This window comes from Cygnus olor, chromosome Z, assembly GCF_009769625.2.
Source record: "Cygnus olor isolate bCygOlo1 chromosome Z, bCygOlo1.pri.v2, whole genome shotgun sequence".
NCBI classification, from domain to species: domain Eukaryota; kingdom Metazoa; phylum Chordata; class Aves; order Anseriformes; family Anatidae; genus Cygnus; species Cygnus olor.
The window spans coordinates 40,925,770-40,944,064 of NC_049198.1; the positions used below are offsets into that span (position 1 = coordinate 40,925,770).

General features: G+C 39.8%; 1 protein-coding gene across 2 annotated transcripts in view; it reads left to right on the top strand.

The window, feature by feature from the left end:
* Nucleotides 1–18,295, top strand: part of TLE4 (TLE family member 4, transcriptional corepressor) — a 95,699-nt gene that overhangs the window by 20,948 nt on the left and 56,456 nt on the right. For both annotated transcript variants that reach the window (XM_040540884.1, XM_040540885.1), the window contains exon 5: nucleotides 10,369–10,431. In XM_040540884.1, the coding sequence (XP_040396818.1) occupies nucleotides 10,369–10,431 (63 nt within the window). The remainder of the gene's footprint in view (nucleotides 1–10,368; nucleotides 10,432–18,295) is intronic.

Consider the following 18,295-nt stretch of genomic DNA (forward strand, 5'->3'; position numbering starts at 1 on the left):
AATTTCCAATTATGTTCAGAGTAAAAAAAACTTGTGTTCTACTACACACCCTTAGCATTTTATATAACTTTAATTTGTCTATTGAGTGTTGATTAAAAAAAAGAAAAAGTTCTCTATAGGTGGGAAAGGGAGAGAGGTATCTTAAATGTAATCAGATTCTTAGATAATCTCTTGATTCCAGAAGAAGGAACTTGATAAAATACCACCAAGGGATACAATGGAACATCTGTTTGTTTATCTTCAGAAAGATTTAACAGGTATCATACTTCTACAGGGTTTAAAAATGGAGATGGTAACATGCTTTATTTGGATGTGTGTCATTGAAAGGATCGAAAGTGGATGTTTGATTATAGCATTGCTTTAAAATCCACTGCACTATTCTTTCATCTCTTTGGGGGGCATAACTAAAATTAAATGGTTTTGTGTATTGGCTTAAGAAGGGTAAGATTTTTATCTACTAAATTATGTCAAATACCAAAGTTTGTTACCTTAATGTACAGAAGTTACATCTGGATATTGCTCATTTTCATAATACAACAGCAAGGTGCAATGGAAAATGAGTTAAATTGTTGTTTCCTTTGCATAGACTACTTTTCCTTAAGTAAGTAAACTTTTTTTTTTTCTGAATTTCTTAACTAAATGATAACTATCCAACACATGGTGTGAAATCTCTGGGTAGGAAGAAGAGATGAGGGATTGGAGGTGAAACAACACAGTGTTCTAACAGTGTTGAAATTATTGTAACCAGACCTAACAAATCCACTGCACAGGTCAGTGTGCTGATTCCTAGCATTTATCTTTCTAGAAGCAAACATAAACAAACGTAATTATAAATGAATTGAGTGGGCTTTGGGCTCCAACATCCATGACCTGCAAGGATGAGGTAGCAAAGACAACCAGAAGTGGAAGGTGGAAGACAAGTAGTAACCACATCTCCAGATGAGTTTGAAAGAGAATAAACCAAGTTCAATAGCTATGGTGCTTTTTTTTTCTTTTTTTTTTTTATGGAGACTTGCCTTTTTTTTTTTCCCTTTTTGTAAGTTTATTGGTCAACTTTCTGTAGTTCATTTAAACCTGGAGCAGCACAATGTTTGCTGGATAAACTTTTTCTTTTTTTTTTTTTTTTTTGTCAGGAGGAAAGCAAAAATGTGTTGACAGTGGTTGCATGGAGTTGGTGGTCAGGACTGGACTAGTACAACCTCGTACACGTAACTGGAGTCTGGCACAATCTCCATAGTTCTAAGGCTTGATAGTGTATCAGCTTCTTAATGATGACATTGGGAGCATACTGCTCCAAAGCACTGGAACTGGAGAGTGGAGGTCGGATGATGGGGGCCTATTGCTTCTTCTGAATGTTTTCTTTCTTCTTTTTGTCTACTTGCAAATGAAGGGCAAGTGTTGGTGGGGATCAGGAGTGAGAGCTGGGCACTTGATCAGGATCAGGAGTGAGACGTGGGCACTTGAACCAGCTCTAACTATTTTGTGGAGGGAAAATGATTTTAGTGTTTCTTTTGTGTTAACATTTGAAAAAAGCATCGGAGTCCCCTTTCCTGAGCACTGTTTGTATAGGTTTTAAAAGCATGGTTTTGTCTGGATTAACCTGGTAGAGGCATTCAGCCTTTTGCTAAAAAGCTGGCTCCTTAATATTTTTCCAGTGCAGCTAAGGACATCCCAAAGTAACGATAAGTCTACTGAGAATGGGTTTTGACTCTCACCTTCTGTTGGTTCTTTATGATGTACAGATTGAAACTACTGATCAGCAGTATTTCTCTTTGATTACAATTCCTTCAACTCCTGAGAAACAGAGTATGAACTTGTGATGTAAATAGATAGGGGACTTACTGCACCAGATCAAATTGAAACTGTGCATTAAAAGCACTATATGTATGTAGTTGTATGGCCAGTCTGAGATTGGCTCGTGTCATTTCCAGTAGGTACGGAAGAACTGTGTTCAGACTGTTTGGAGGGATGCATGAGGGGACGGGTCAAGCAGTAAGAGAGCGTGAGAGTGCATGTTCCAGCATTTCAGCTGTTATGGGCAAACATTAAAATGGAAAATTCTGACCTAATTAGTTATGAGATGGACACAAAAGATTGAGCTCAGAGCTAAAGCTGCCTTAGTGGGATGCCACAGGTTTATAAGCTTAAAAAGAAAAAAAAAAAAAGCTTAAATAAGCTTTAAAAAAAAAAAAAAAAAGCTGTGAAGTCAGATTCCTTGAGATGGTGGAGCAAGCTGGAATCTTCTCATTCTTACAGTATGAGGCCATATTTTACAAAGTATGTAATCCTATGAAGTGTCCTGTGTGAGGATTGCTGGTATGTGGTGGGATAGTACCTTTTAGGGTACTACAGTGCTGTATTGATGTCTTTCCTGAAACGCCACCGTGCTTCACAGTGGTCCCTTCTTACTTGTTTCAGTCTGCTTTTTGGGCTCTCTTGGAAGAAGGGAAGTTGAAGCCAGTTTCTGTCATTTTAAATTCCATTTGCAACTTTTCTTCTGAATGCTCTGCAAGTATTTCTGGCATGGCAGGACAGGATGCAGCTTGCTACCTGCTGGTAGCCTGAAGAACTGAAGATGAGACACTCCAGGCAATGCATTTCTGTGTCCTTACTTGCTGGAAGACATTGATATTAACAGTAAACATGAGTTCCTCAAGTGACAGGTTTGAAGCAAGTTTGTTAGCTCACTTGATTTTCTTTTTATTGTCTTAATCATGAATGGTTCAGTATGTATCTTTTCTTGTTCAGTTGAGGTCCATGTCGTTCTTGAGACATTAAATAAAAGCCATGTCTTATCACTTCAGCAGCCCATGGATTGGGATGTATGTTAGTAAATTGATTTTGAAAATTCTGCCACTCCAATCTATTGCTTATATGGCTGTCCTCAATATTTTTGTACAAAATAAGCACATAAATTAATTTATTAAAGGGTAATTATCAAGTTTACAGTACTCCATAGGCTTAGTTGCAATGTTTATAAAGGAGGTTGATTAGGAAAGTGAGGGGGGGTAGGTATATGTGTTTATTTAGCAGGATCTTGTTGTTGCATTCAACTGTATAAGTGCATTTCATACCAATAAAAATTAAATCTTCTGTTGCTCAAGTTTATTGAAGAAGTTTTCTGTTTAATGTCTCTCTCACTAGAGATCTTTGTCCTCCATTCTCTTTGAGTACAGGACTAGATTATTTACATCTCTGTTTCCAAACAACATTCCTTAATGGCTGAAGAGGATTTTTATATTCAGGGCTTGCAATATTTTCTCCAGTTCTGTAGAACTGGGGTAAGCACTTCCAGACAACAGTCTGTGATTAAAACAAAACACATTCTTCTTTATGAAAGAAGAGTTAATTTTCTGTGAAATACTAAGATTAGCTTTTTTGCTCGCTTTATTCAGGATCCTGATATGTCTCATACAGTGTAATAATGTTTTTTTCCTCATTAATTTGCGAAACGCTTGTTTAGATACTATGGGTGTGTGCGTGTGTTCTTGGTAAGCACTTAATAAACTAGATTGATCTTTTTGGCAAAGGCTGCATTGTGTAAAACAAATTAAACCTGAAATAACAGTTGTTTCAGATTATTTTTCTGAAAGTGTAATTGCATATATTCCTTTTCCTACTGGCTGCTGAAATGGGTTTCCCAATAGTGTTTTATTATTCTGTTTTATTTCAACAATACATATATAGTAGTTTTGTTTCCATTCCAGTGACAGACCTACAGCCTCCAGTGGTAATTCTTTACCAGCAATTTTTTATAATTGTAATAACTATGGAACTTCATGAAATGTAGTGGAAATATTTTTCCTGAAGTTTATATACTATAAATAAAATCCCAATTTTGCTTTTTTCTCTGCTAAAAAGAAATGCAAATGGAGATTTTTAAAGCAACAAATAGATTCTCAACTCTGTATGTGTTAGAACATTTCTGAGTATTTCAATATCTGAAGTTTATATGACTCTTGCTTCTCTCTTAGGCTCCAGTTGTGTTAAGAATTGGGACATACGCTAAAATACTTAGCAAGGCACTTAAACACGTTCCCATATTTTACCATGTGCTTAAGTCCAACTGTTACTGTGTGCAGCAAAGGTGAATTGAACTAAGTCCCTAGGTGTTACCGTCAAGGGGATTCAGGAGTGTAGTGGTCTGTTGTGTGCTCTCTCCTGCATGCAGCTGGTGGCTGCTGGGCAGCAGTTGTGCCACAAGCACTATGACACCAGTAACTAGCTCTGTTTTGGGCTGGGCTGCCTCATGGGGGCTTCTTCTGCACAGCCTTGCCCACAGACTTATCTGCTGAACGTTTTTCAGAATTACCAAGTTTTCAGAGGCACTTTGAAAGGTCAGATTTTTAAATATACTGGTCTGCATATCTAGGCAATTAAGCATCATTTAAATATTCCTCCCTCGTTGCTTTGGTCAAAAAGATGTTGTTGTCTGAGCTGTGGAATTAAGCGGTTGCTCTTGTGTTGTATCCTTTCAATAATTTTGAGGGACTATTGACTGATACAGGTCCTCATTCCTTTACGTGGGTCAGATTCAGGCACAATGATTTTGTTATCATCTCTTTATATGCATACCAAAAACGTAGGAGAAAGCATGTTTATTAACATTATAGTTAGTAAATGTTCAACCATTCATTTAAAGAAAAAAAGCAACAATGTAAATTGTTATGAAAAGAGCTTAAAACTGTTAAAATAGTGTTTTTTCTTAGGTGGCTCTCAGAGGGAGTCAGACAATACAAGCTTGTGTTAGATAAGTAAAAAGACAATTCCAACTCGAGCCTTCGCTGCCTGCCTCTCCCTCATCCTTTCTGGTTCCATGCTGGTGTGTTTTTATGCAAAACCAAACACCTTTTGTGTTTAGGGAAAGGAGTAATAGAAGTGTCGTTGTTTGTTAACATATTTGACAAACTGTGGCAGCAAAAGCTATCCTTTTTATATTTTGGCATGAACAATTGCCCTTTTATTGGGCCATTAATGCTATTTCAGAGCATCATGCTGTATCCACAGGCAATAATTTAGCAGCTGTTTATCAGGAGCTTTCATAAAGCTTTGAATAGTATTATAACATTCAGTAACCCTAACAACAGCATTTCAGAATCTGTGCCGGTTTAAATGGGATATCCGTGAATGTAGTTGTTCAGGGATGCGTGACCCACATAACCTATAAATTTGATTGGAAGTTACAGTGCTGGCATAGGCTGATGGATAGCAGATTAGAGCCCTGATTAACCATGTGATTCACAGACTGGGAATATATTGTCCTAAGAAAGATTCATCAGATGCAATCAGAATTTCAAGTGGTCAGATGAAATTCAAATGCGCTCTGTGCTTTTTTTTTTTTCCCTTGTGCTTTTTTCCTTAGGTTGCCCTCCGTTATTTATTTATTTATTTATTTTATTTCCAATGCTGAAAAATACTTCTTTGATGAATCTGCTCCTCACCCTAAAGCTGTCTGTCTGTTATTCATCAGAAAGCAGGTCACAGTTCAGTGAGCAGAAGAAAAGATTTTAATAGAAGCTGTGCCAAGGGCTGTAATGCATCATTTTAGGGCCCTAATTACATTACAATGACAAATATCAATGGTGACAACAGCAATAACCTACATCCTTTAATGGCTATGCTGGAAAAGGAGTTTGGGCGCTGCGCCATTAGATTAGACTTGGTTTCAAAACATAGGCCATTAGAAGTGTGTGTCCACAGCATTATTGGCCGATAACTGAAGCCCAGTGGAAAGGCCTGTAAATAAATGATGCCTCTCTAAAGCTTGGTCCCATGGGACAAAGGAGGCAAAATTAGATGGCTGTGGAAGCAGCAGTGTTTCCGAGGCAACTTTAGCTTTCAATGTGAGGAATTGGCTGCCTTATTTTATGAAATCATACTTTTTCCTTCTCCTGCCAATTAGGCTGATCATGAAAAAAACATTGGTATGGCATCTAAGAGAAAATAGAAGGTCTTAAACTGCTATTTAAACGTATATTTCTAAAAGTCTCTGTCAACATGGAAATGTAATGCAGACTTGTGTTTTTGTTTTGTCTCTTACTTTGTACATTACGGAGTTTTCAGGTCTTGTCTAATCATGGTTGTAGTAGGCCTACCAAGACGCTAGCCTGCATTATCAGTGTCTACACCTTTAGATCTTAGGGTGTCCTTGTGAGAAATCCACTCTAACTAGCTTTAGTTGGTTAGCTTTTTGTCAAATTGCAGTTGTAATAAGCACTTGAGCGTATTGCTGTTGGATTATTCTATGCAGTTAATTGCAAAAGTGGTTGCAGTGCCATGGCAGAGGATACTTTGCTTTTACTAAATTAAAATGTCTAGTTTAAGATTTGTTTTGTACATCACTTTTTTTTTTTTCTTCATACTAAGCAAAAAACAAATACACAAAAGGTGTGTTTTGGTTCTTGAGTTGTTACGGTTTGGGATCATTAGTTTAATACCTAACACTGAGCAAGGCGATGAGAAAACATTCTTGCATCGCTGAGTGTTGTTGTGTTAACTATTCAATTCTGGACCACTGGAAATGCTTACTGCAGACAACATTCCTCGGGCAAAACGAACAGTATCCTGAGGCATCCCTGCCATCTTTACACTTGAAATAATAAGCATTTGTTTAAAAATGCCTTTCACATTTGACTGTTTGAGTACACAGCGTGCATCAGGAGACTTTAGTGTTAAAACAACAAACATGCTTTGTTCCTTTTTTTTACCCATGTGTTCTCAGCTGCGTATAAAGCCACATTGAATTCTCTAATCATATAGTTTTCTGCCTCTGATAACCTGCTCATTGCTATAAGCTGACAAATGTGCTGTGTGAGCATACAGCTTGCCCATACTTTTTGCTATAAATACTTGCTGATGGCTAAAGAAACAAATTTGTTGGTACGAAATTACGATTTAGAGAAATTGTATGAAAGTTTGGGAAAGAAGCAAGACCCCCTTAAAATTTTGTATGTTGCTTTGGGCATCATGTTTCAGTCCCAAGCGCTGAAAGTCCCTCTGCCATCGAGTCCAGCACCTCTGTGGGGTTTCAGAGTAGCTGGAAGAAGGGTGACTGTAGTGCATTTCTGATGCTTTTGGCAACACTTAAAAGAACATGAACCTAACATAAACCTAGGTGAACTTCATCTGCAGGCTATGCTATTGGCTCGTTTGTAAAGAAGCCTCTGATTTTTTCTTTTCTGAATTTAAGGAATAATTGAAGCGTAATTAAAGTCTTCCCAGCAATATCTGCAGGCACTGGAGGGCTAATGCTGAAGTTCTAACTCTTTCTGGAATATTTTTGAAATTATTGAAGACTTCATCCTTGAATATTCAAGAATAGTTCAGTGTCTGTTTTACAGTTCTCAGTGTCTGTTTTGGCAATAGCAAGAGGCATCCAAAGACAACTTTCTGAGGAAGTTGAAAAGCAGTTGCTTTAGAGTCAAGGCCCAAAGCATTGTGGAATAATAAAGTGGATTGTGTACCCTTCGTGAAGTCTCCCTGTCTCTGGCAGACAAAAGCAGAGCAGGTCTTTTGAGGTTGTCAGACTGCACAATGTGTCATATCCTTCCTAGCATTTGTGCACGTACCTGGCACTTTCTTTCCTGCAATCTGTGATCTCCAGGGTCAGGCAGCCCATGTCTCAGTCCAGCTATACCTCTGCAGACTGTCAGTCAGGTCCTGCTTCTTATATGGGGTGTTTCCTTGCTGCACGCTTACTCTGCTGAGGAGCAGAGGGGTCTGCGGAGTGCCATGCGAAGCGACCTACTCCCAGATCTGGTGTTTTGACTCCCTCTTCATCAGGTGGCTCTATCACTGCCTTTGGCATAGCAGCGCCGTGAGATGGTGCGTATTACTTCTTATTGATCACTTCCTCCTTTTGCTTCCCTTGCCAGGACCTTGTAATAGTTATTTTTGCTCTTCAAAACAACTGTCTTTCTGGAAACTGCTCTGAATTTTATCTAAGCGTTAGTGTTGCGTTAGTGGTAAAATGCAAGCATACGCAGGACCACACAACAAGGAAAGCTCATTGCCATGGGAAGTGAAGACAATTTTAACAAGGAAGTCATCTTAGTTTTAGAGGCTGTGCCTAGGCTTCTCAGCTCTGTTGTGACTGGTCCAGCAGGCCCCATGGCTAGCTGAGAACTATGGCTAAGGGATGTCTTAGCATCTCCTAAAGCCGTCACTGAGCTCTTTTTCTTCTCTGTACATTGGGCCAGGTGCTTTCTCACTCAGTTCACCTTCCTGCATGAAAGGACCCCCACTGTTCTGTACTCTGGTGCGGCTGATACCAAGAGGTCTGTTAAGGTTGTGTAACTGCTCATATTTGATCACCGAGTTTGAGTTGTCCAGCTAAGGTGGGGAGTAGTCTTCTGCTGAGCATAGCCAAGGGAAAAGTCCCCTGGGGCTGTGTGGGAGGTGCGTGTAGTTGTGACAGGCATTTTATGGGTGGAATTGTTTAGGAGGTGTTGTTCCATAGTGAGAAAAGCATCACTTCTGTTTTATTACTGCTTAAAGGGTAGGCCAGAGGGACTCCACCTTGAGTCACGGACAGCAGTGCTTTGGTGTTTTCTCTTCCTGTGGAAAAGCCTTCGAGAGCAGGACATGTAGTTTTCTTTTTGGTTTTAAGGCACTCAGGAGATTCCTTGGGGGAAAAAAACAAAAACAAAAACTGTGGCTGGGACCCAAAATTTGGAAATGACTGAATTAATGGTGCTTGAACTACTACAGCACAGGTACTTTTTAAGAGTGCATTGTATTACAGTCTACAATTCCTTAATCAAATACTGCTTCTCAAATAATGCAGTATTAGATCATGAAGCCTTTCTGGCTGAAGCGTAGACACACATCTCGTAGCTCCCTGTATTGCTTAATGTAACAAGCAGTTCATAAATCTCAGGATGAAATAGCAAACACTGTCTATTTAAAGGAGTATTTAGGTTTTGCATTGTAGCATATCTGATATTATAGGCATGTATAGACCTTTGAAATCAGCAGATAATTTAGCTTTGTGATGAAATATTCTCAAGTGTCATTTAAGGTGTCTATGCTTGCTGGTAAAACAGAAAATGTCTAGTAGATGAATGTCAAACGTATTAAAATGCATAACTTTAGTGAGATGGGGACTTGCATAAATCATGAAGATCAGTGAGAAGATGCTGGGATAGTGCAACATAGAGATTGATACATAAATAACCTATGGGAGTTTAAATGGATTTTGGAGAAATGAAGAAATTGCATTGAGAAGTAGCATGTGTAAACACGAGTGTGTCACAGTACGCACAAGGGGGCAGAGTTAGTTTCACACATGCCCTTACCTCCAGCATTCCATGTCTTCTGGTTATGTAGCTACGTAACTGTAATATTCCTTGAACACGGGTTTATTTTCTGTGTAGTTCTGTCTTTTTTAATGCTAGTTCTGGGCCTTTCTGTTCTGTCGGTTCATTTCTAAGGTTGTGCAATTTAAGAGACTGCATAGCAAAAAGGCCAGAGGGGTTGCTGGTAAAAGAAGGAAGCCCAAATTGCACAAGTTTATACGTCTTTGTCATATGGTTAGTGATTTTGCAAGAGGAAGAGCATTCTGTCCTACTGTATAATGAAGAACTGGCCCTGGTTATAATTTATTATAAGAAAGTTACAATTTATTGTAAGAAAGTCTACATCACTTTAAATGTTCTGTCACTAAAGCTGTAATTCTTGTGTTATCTCTCCAAATCTCCTCTGTCTTTATTGAGATTTGCAGATTAGATACACAGAATAAGAATTCTGCAGCGCGGAAATAAAGCATCATATATTATCCATTTCTGATCATGATTATGGTCTGCATCATGAAAGTAACTACTGTTAACCTTGGATTTGATAATGGCAAAAATATGATACAATTATGCAAGAATATATAAATATAAATTTATAAAATATGTATAAAATTATTATCAGTGAAGTTGTATATAGTATGGCTAACATTCTCCCAGTGTACATATAGAAGTAATTGGTTTATTTGATCCCTTCGCTTACAGTGGCATTGTCGTAATTTGAAGTGATACTTCTTTTTGCCTCTTAGGAGAGATTTTAGTGCAATACACAGTATTTTGTTTTTCTTTTTTGTTAAATCTCCTGAAGAGTCTTTCTTTAAAAACAAATGTCTTTGTTTATATAATGAAAATTAACTTCTCTTTGTCTTATATGGAAGTTCTAAACTGTAAAACTTTTTAGCCAGAAATGACTGTCTGCTAGGAACTATTGAACAGGCATCCAAATGCTTCTGCTAAGCTATCCTAGCCAGAAGGTGGCTAGAGATGGAAACAAACAAACATATGTTCTGTGCTCATGGGTAACAGTTGCATCTGAGAATTTATATAATTAAAACTTCTTTCTTCTTGTCATTTGCAGGCAGAAATTGTCAAGAGGCTGAATGCTATATGTGCACAAGTTATTCCTTTCCTGTCCCAAGAGGTAGGTAGTAGTTTGCACTGGTACTAATCTAAACAATTGCCTCATCGTATCTGTTACAAAAATGGGACTTGGTGTTAAGACTGTTCATTTATAAATCTCATAGTGCTTGTAGATGACTTTCCACTGCATTGTCCTCATTGTAACTTAATTATCCTCTCCAATTCTATTATAATGTCATTTAAATGTGTTTATGAAATTGAGAGTGTTGTAATGTGTTAAGCAAAATTTTACTTGTTTAAATACTTTGCTGTCACACGCAAATGCAGTTTTGCTCACAATTCTGACTTTGTCAACCTGAAATCAGAGGGTAGCTTGCAAAAATGCTAGAAAGGCATGATTTGTGCTACATTCCTGGCAGCAAGCTTTAAAGTTTGGCAGAAACTTATGTTTTGGTGAAATGAGTAGTGGTGCTCAACAGAATAGACCTACAAATGCAGCTTTTTTTCTGCGTGTTTTCTCTCCGCATCCCAGATTACTTATTACCGTAAATCCTTTTATGTTTTCTGCGTATTTGGGGAATATAGACAGAAGATTGAAACTCACTGTGAGCTAATTTCTCTAAGCACTAATTTTCTCCAAATTACTCTTTGCCGGTATTATCCCGAGTGCGCAGTAGATGCTTGGAGGGGCACTGGGATTTGCGGGAGTTGGTTGGAGCTAGCGAGGGAGCCTTGGAGCCGCAGGCATGTGCAAAGTGAAATGGCAGCGTGGTGCATGACAGGAGATGTTGCGTGCGTGATGGCTTCCCCTCCCCACCCTACTGCGGGAGAGGGACGGGGAGGTGGGGTCTGACAGTGCCCGCTGGTGCGCATCTGTTTAATGTGTGGTTTCGCTTCAGTAGCTGAGAAGTCAAAGCTGGAAGCTGTATTTCTTTGTGTTGCATACATAAAACATCATATCCGTGCCTGAGAATATGCTAGGGCTCTTTCCGCCACCTTTTCAGCTGCTCCATAAAGTGCCATTGCATTTGAAGAGAGCTGCTCATCCTGCTGCGTACCAGGGGACGTGTGCTCAGCACCAGCATTCAACTGATGCTGCCTGTATACATGCGCCCACGTCTGCCTGCGTCTGAAACGAGAATGACGCTATCAAAACTAGGACCTGGCAGTGTCTGCGAGCGCAGCAGTGCTCCTTGCCTGTAAAGATGGGTTTGTGGAAACTAAATGATGTCTAATGATCTAGTTAGATTGCTGGGGGACCAGAATTCAAGTGCTGCGTGGATCTAAAACGGGTAACTGTTGATTTTGTATTTCGACTGCTATGGAATTGCTGTACTTCTAGTTAGGGGGGTTTATTTGCTGCACAGGAATAACACAGCATGTAAAAATGAAGTGTAAAGCTGATTCATACTCATGCTAAAGCGAGCACGAAAATGTCACGATTTTGAAACAAAGGCAGGGGTGAGTACTTGGCAGGCAAAGCTGTGATCTTGGCGAAGGCACACGATCAGTATTCCATGACAGAGACATCTTCTCCTGATTATGTGATACAGTGTTTAGAAACTCTGTACCGCTATACTACTATTGGTACTGCTATTTTCAGATGAAATCCTAAGCAGAATTCTGGTACACAAGCAAGTTGCACTGCTCTGCCTGCTCTGCTTCCAGAACCTAGCCTGTTCTTCCTGGAGCAGGTCTGGTTCTTGCCAGGGAGTACATCTGAAGTGAGATGTGTTTTGTTTACAGTGACTGCTAAATTTTGGCCTTTGGCTCTGATTTTGAAAGCGTTAGTGTCTACCCCATCTATGTGGAATTTTTTTTTTTTTTAAAAAAAAAAAGGGCAGTGAGTTTTTGAGCTTTAGTGTTAGTGGCATCCCACATAGGTGAGCAGACTCTCTCCTTTTTCTCTGCTCTGTTTTTCATCATGCTCTCCTCTCCCTGGTACTAGATCACCCTGGAGTCATTCTCCTGAAAGCTGGTATTGATACAGTTTAAGTGCATGTATTAGAGAGAGGAGGCATTGTGGTGGCTTCACATCGTGCTTCTTACTTTTCCTCAGTCAATGCGAACCTCCCTTGTGATGCTCACATGCTGTAACTTCTGAACTATAAGCCAAAGGCTCTGATCAGTATTTGACAACCTCCTGGCCATCAAGCCAGGCATGGAGAACATAATTTTAAAATAATCATGAACTTAACCATTTCAGTGGCTTTCTCACTAATATGCTTGTTGTAAGAACTAGACAACAGAGATGATCCAGATTGTAAATTTAGTAAATGATGTTGTCCCGCTTCTGTCATGGGTACTGTACCATGCAGTAAGGGCTTAAGCGCACTATTGTCGGTATGTTTCGTGACCACCGTTTTCTTTTTTAGGCTTTAAATCAGAGCTTTGAGTTAAGTTTTTAGATCTGAAAACAATATCTCTTATGGTTTCTGTGCTAGTGAGCCTTTGCTTTTCAGAACCATGGCCCGTAAAGTTTCCTTCACCTGTTTGCATGTCTTGTTTACCAAGTCTTACATCTGCTTCTCTGTGCATGCTCTGTGATGTCAAAGCTCTTCAGGCTACAAAGGAAATGGAGAGGTCAAGAAAAGTTCACAACTTCAGTATTTTTACATGCATTGACAAAGACAAAAGGGAACACTTCCAAAAAGCCAGTGTACACATTTGTCTTGCTTGGAGGCAAACGTGTTTTTTAGTTCATCTAGCAAGAAGGGAGCAGGGCTAGACAGCAAAGAAAGATTGAAAGGGGAAGTGCAAAAAAACTTTTCACATTTCTTGACAGTGCCACCGATGGTGATAGTTTTCGTATCGGGGTTAAGAAAATATTGGTGACTGCATGACTTCTATAAATACAAACACTTCTTAAAATCAGGTTATTTCGGCAGCATATGCTGATGAGACAAAAGAGAACTGATCTCCAGTTTTGAATGTTCTGCTAGTCTTGGTTTCTATCTAATTTGTATCTTTAAGAAGTAAGAGTCTTAATGGAAGCCTCTTTATTTCATCATCTAGATTAATAGAGAATTGAATTGCAGCGTGCTTTTGCTGTTTATGCAGTTTGCATACAGTCTAATTGTGGAATAGTGGCTGAAAAATGTGATCAGACTCCTTTGTATTGTGCCTGAGGGAAAAATGAACAAAATACAGTGGTTACATGCACTGATGGCAACATTATTGCCTCATAATAGCACCAGGTTAACTTGTCTTATTGCTTGTTAACTTTGTAAGGAATCAATGGCTTGCGATAACTCACTTAGAAGTAAGAAATCGTGGCCAAAATCACTAGAGATCTCATGAAAAGGATGCAATTACAATACGTCACCCTACTGTGCCTTACTGCCTGCTTTGTTTCAAGGAGCAATCCAGTAAAATATTCAGGAAGTTCTCCAGACAGAAGACTTGAGTCAGTTTTACAGTGCTGTAGATTACCTAAGTATACCTTGAAAATAAATTTTTTAACCTGCCTAAATATGCAGTCAAGTGGTACCTTGTTTTTACATTGATTCCAGCTTAGGAAGACTGTAAAGAATATCATCAAGAAAGACAAGCTTCCCATTTTGATAAGAAAGAATGACTTTGTGGTCGGGGCATGAGATGAACCTCAGGGGTGATCAGCGTTCAATTTCTGCTGCTGTTGCAGACTTCCTGTGTTGCAACAGTCATTTTCCACCTCTGTGTGATGTTGTAAGATATCAGTGTTCTCAAAGTACTTTCTATTATATATGAGGAAAGGGGTGCCTTCAAGCTGTAGGTAAATACTTGGAGTAACTGTTAGCACTCAGTTAACTTAATGTAGATCAGCTGCAGCTGGTGTAGGTAGCTGATGTTATATCATCTGATGATCTAACCAGTTAGACACTATTCATTTGGGGTCTAAAGCTGTAAATTATTACTCTGCTAATTTATGCTTCTTCTCAGCTGAGTGTACCAGCTGCAGCACAGCATGGCGTTTGCATAACCCTGCAGCTTTCAAGTCGAGTCTGGTTCCTGTCTGGTCAACGTGGTGTGTGTGACTGGGTGCAACCAGTGGCTATTGCCTTTCAACTCTGTCAGTGTGCCCTGAGAGGCAAATGAACTCATGTGCTGGAGTGCTGTGTTTGTTCAGTGTGACTACAGTTGCTCTTATATCATGGTTACCTGATTTTGAGTAAATATTGACTGTGTTTATATTCATGCAGACACACACAAGCTGACTGATTTACAGCTAACAAAGTAGTCGTGGCAGTCTGGAGCTCAGCACAAGCTACAAATGTTGCTTGAGAAGCCAAACAAATGTTCATAGGATTGTCCCCTGTCGACTTCCATGCCACACTGCAAGCATTATGTAGACTGGAGGAAGCTATGAGAAACATTTTCTGAAGGTTCACCATCCCTTCCAACTACCATTAAACTTCAATAACAACAAGCCAGACAACTTGCTTTAATGGGGGTCTTCAGTTCCCCATGCAAAATAAGGTGGTCATGTCTACTTAGAAGCACGATCAAATGCCAAACAATTGCATGCATATGTGCAAAGAAACACACAAAAATGAAATGCTGCGTGTGTTACCAAATCCAGTCTTTTCTCCTCAAACACCTTTATATTAGTGGATGTTTTTCCTTTTGCAAGATGGATATGGGCCATAACATGCTCGCTCTTCTCTGTATGTATATTCCCAGGAGGTGCTTCTAAAGCTCAGTAAATTTGGGTGAAGAGCATGACACACATTATACAGAAGCAGAGCAGGAGTCCTTAAATGTTATTCAAAAGGAAGTAAGTGTTGGTCTGAGATATGAGAGGCTGAGAAAACTCTGAGAAAACTATCTGCCTTCATCTAGGGCTTGCCCAAGACTAGAGCTGAAACGAGTACAAGGGAGCTGTCAGGTATCTGTAATCCTTCTATCAAGAAAGGCATCTTATTAGCAATTTATGCATATATCACTAGTAGTTTTCTTAGGATTTTATGAAGTGGTTGTTATCTCTTGTCTGAGTTACAGTGTGTGGATTCAGTGACCCTGCTGGTCCTTTTTAGTTTCCTAAGAGTGCTGTACTCCACTGTAAATGTGTTTTTTTCTCTCTGGTTCTCACTAGTGTTTTCAGCACTGCTTCATCTCATTATGCTGTCTCTAGATCAGGCTTTTCAGAATGACACTGCTGCAGTTCTTAAGCAAGACCTGGTCTGTACTCCCTCTAAACAGATAATACAACAACAAAATAATATGAATAAAACATGGCAAAATCCACTTGCTTCTGCAAAGTAAATTGTTCATTGAGTTTTGCATCGGGTTTTGTTAGTGGTGCTGAGAAAGGCTGGAATTAGGTATTTTTAACACCAGCTCCTGTGCATGCTTGTCAGGAGGAATTTCTGCTGCTTGGCTGCCATCAGCATGGCTCACCTGTCATTGGAAGCAGCAGGGAGCTCTGACATGTTATAAAAAAAAAAAACACAAAACCCAGGTATTTTCTACCATGCTGCAATGCATGTGCAGGAGCCAGGGCTAGGTGACAGACAGTGTGGTAAGACAATGTGATGGTGAAAATGCCTCCATCCTACTTGTGGTCTCTGTCGCTACCCACCATGAGACTGAAAGGAGAAGATTTTCCAACAGAAGGCAACTGCAGACACCGCTCATTACAGAAAACAGAAAGGGCTGAAGAGAAGAGACAGGGAAGAAGTTAAAAACGAGAAACGATACTAGTCAGGGTGACAGGCAGGGCAGGGTATTGAGTTCATTGCTCTGGCCTGTTAAATGCGATGTAAAATACTGTTTTCTCATATCTGAAGAAAAATGGTTTGCTATTTGTTTGTGTACAGGGCGGAAGGCTAGCATTAAAGTGTGTGTGAAAGCTGCAACCCCGTCTTTACTCAGCTGGAAAAAGAAAAGTCACATTTTTATTTATTTATGTATTTCTTACCTGGCTTTAAGCCTTTCCATGACCACTTCAGGGGCTGACTACTGTGTGGTGTTAACACGGTGCTGCTGGTTACTGGAGCACTTGCAGCAGAATGCCTCCGAGCATCCATCTGGAAGCGGGGCTGTTTGTCCTTCCGCACTGCCGCCCCGTTCACTGTGTGCATTGCCTGCTCCTCACGTGGGCTTCGGGTTGTGCTGGGACCCCAGAGCACTGCCCTGTGCCTTCTTGTTTGCTCTGCTGAGGCAAATGAGTTGGGGTCCCCTCGCCAAAAAGGTGCAAGTCGGCACAGGGACTGCTCAGTTTTTGCTTGCCGTGATGCTGTGGTGTGTGTTGTTTGCATCTGTGACTCGAAGTAACTTATGGGTCGCTTGGGGCAGGCCTCCGGTGGGGTGTCAAGGAGCAGGGAGGGAGCTGGATGTGAGTGGGTTGCTGAGCTGAGTTGGAAATGATGGAGAGGCTAATTACAGACCATCTATTTTGGGTGTTGTGCATACCGTGCCACTGAAGATTAAATCAATGTTAAAGCAGCTAGCAATAGAGAGTTTTAATTGTTTCTACTATACCTAATTTAGGTTCAGTGTTATAAGGCCCGTGGGTTTTCTCCTCTCTATGAAGGCTTGATCTCAAACCTATTAGAATCAATGAAAGATGCCTTGTGAGACTGCTTAGGGAATTTCTGTCTTACAGTGCTTTTCAGCAAAAATCTTAAAGTGAGATTTTGGTACTTGACCCTTCCACCTTCTGTTCTCCACACCTGGGAACGAAACGATGTTTTTCCCAAATACTCTTCAGAGCCATTCTTTATACGTTTGCTGTAAAGGAAAAGAAACCATTTAAACTGTTGCAGAGTTGACTTATTTTTTCAAAGCCTGGATGGAAATTGAAGTCATTTCCGCAATAGCTTTGATGTTTTAGGCCAGCTTTCTGCAGGTTCCTCAGAAGTTTTTCTTTTCCTCCCCGTGGCCCTGGGAACAGGATTTAACTAAATGGGTGTTGGAATTGTAAAGAGTGCTCATATGTACAAATCAAGAACTACATTCCTGTCTTTACTTCCATGTAAAATGGCATTGCCTAGGGGATGTTAGGAAAGCAATGATGACTGTAAACCTCTCAGTAAATGAGGTGGGTTGTTTTTGTTCTCCAAATAAGTTGTTCATGTTTTTTTTATTTATTATTATTTTGTATTTATTTATTTATTATTACAGGATCAAACACTATAATCCATTTTTGATATAAATGACCTCCACCAGAAAATGGTGTTGCAATTTTTATGGTCGCCCCCTTGCCTTATAAAGCCACTTATCACAGGGCTTTCAGCTACATTATTTATGCAAGCTGTACCTGTCCTCATCACGTGATGACCTGGAGATGATAACACATCATCAGGAACTCGAGGCTTGAGAATTGTAATTTCCTTTTTAGCGGTTATCCATGATGGTGATACATCAGTCACTGCAGGTTTTTTTCCCAAATGCCAAGAACACATTTGCTCATGTTCAGGCCTGCTTTTCGTTCTTTATGTTGGCTGCTCTTAAGTGACAGATTTGGTTTATGTTAGCACTGTAGCTTTAGAAAACCCTAAATGGGACTGCTGTGATTCTGTTTGCAGCAGTATGTTATTTGCTCTCCTGGCATTTCCGTCATTTAATTCTTCTTTGCTTAAAAACAAACAAACCTTAAAACCATTTTCTACCCTCCAGGAATGTTTCTAGATTACCTCTTTCATTATTGCAAGCATCCATTTTTCGTAGCTGGGGTCAACATTTTTCATGGTTATGGGTGAATTTTTAGGCTTGGTTCTCCTTGTCCCGAGAGCTTTTAGGGGAAAGGACAATGTGATTTTTGTTTCTGCGTTGCAGGCTCTGTTTTCCCTTTATTACAAAGATAGTAGTGGGGGGAACACTGAGAACTGACATATCCCTGAATGCCAAACCCTAGTGCAACAGAGCCTTTCTGTAGGGCCCTTGCTTCCATCCGAGTTCAGGCTGCCTTACCATGCTCAGCTTGTGGCTCTAAATCAAAGGTG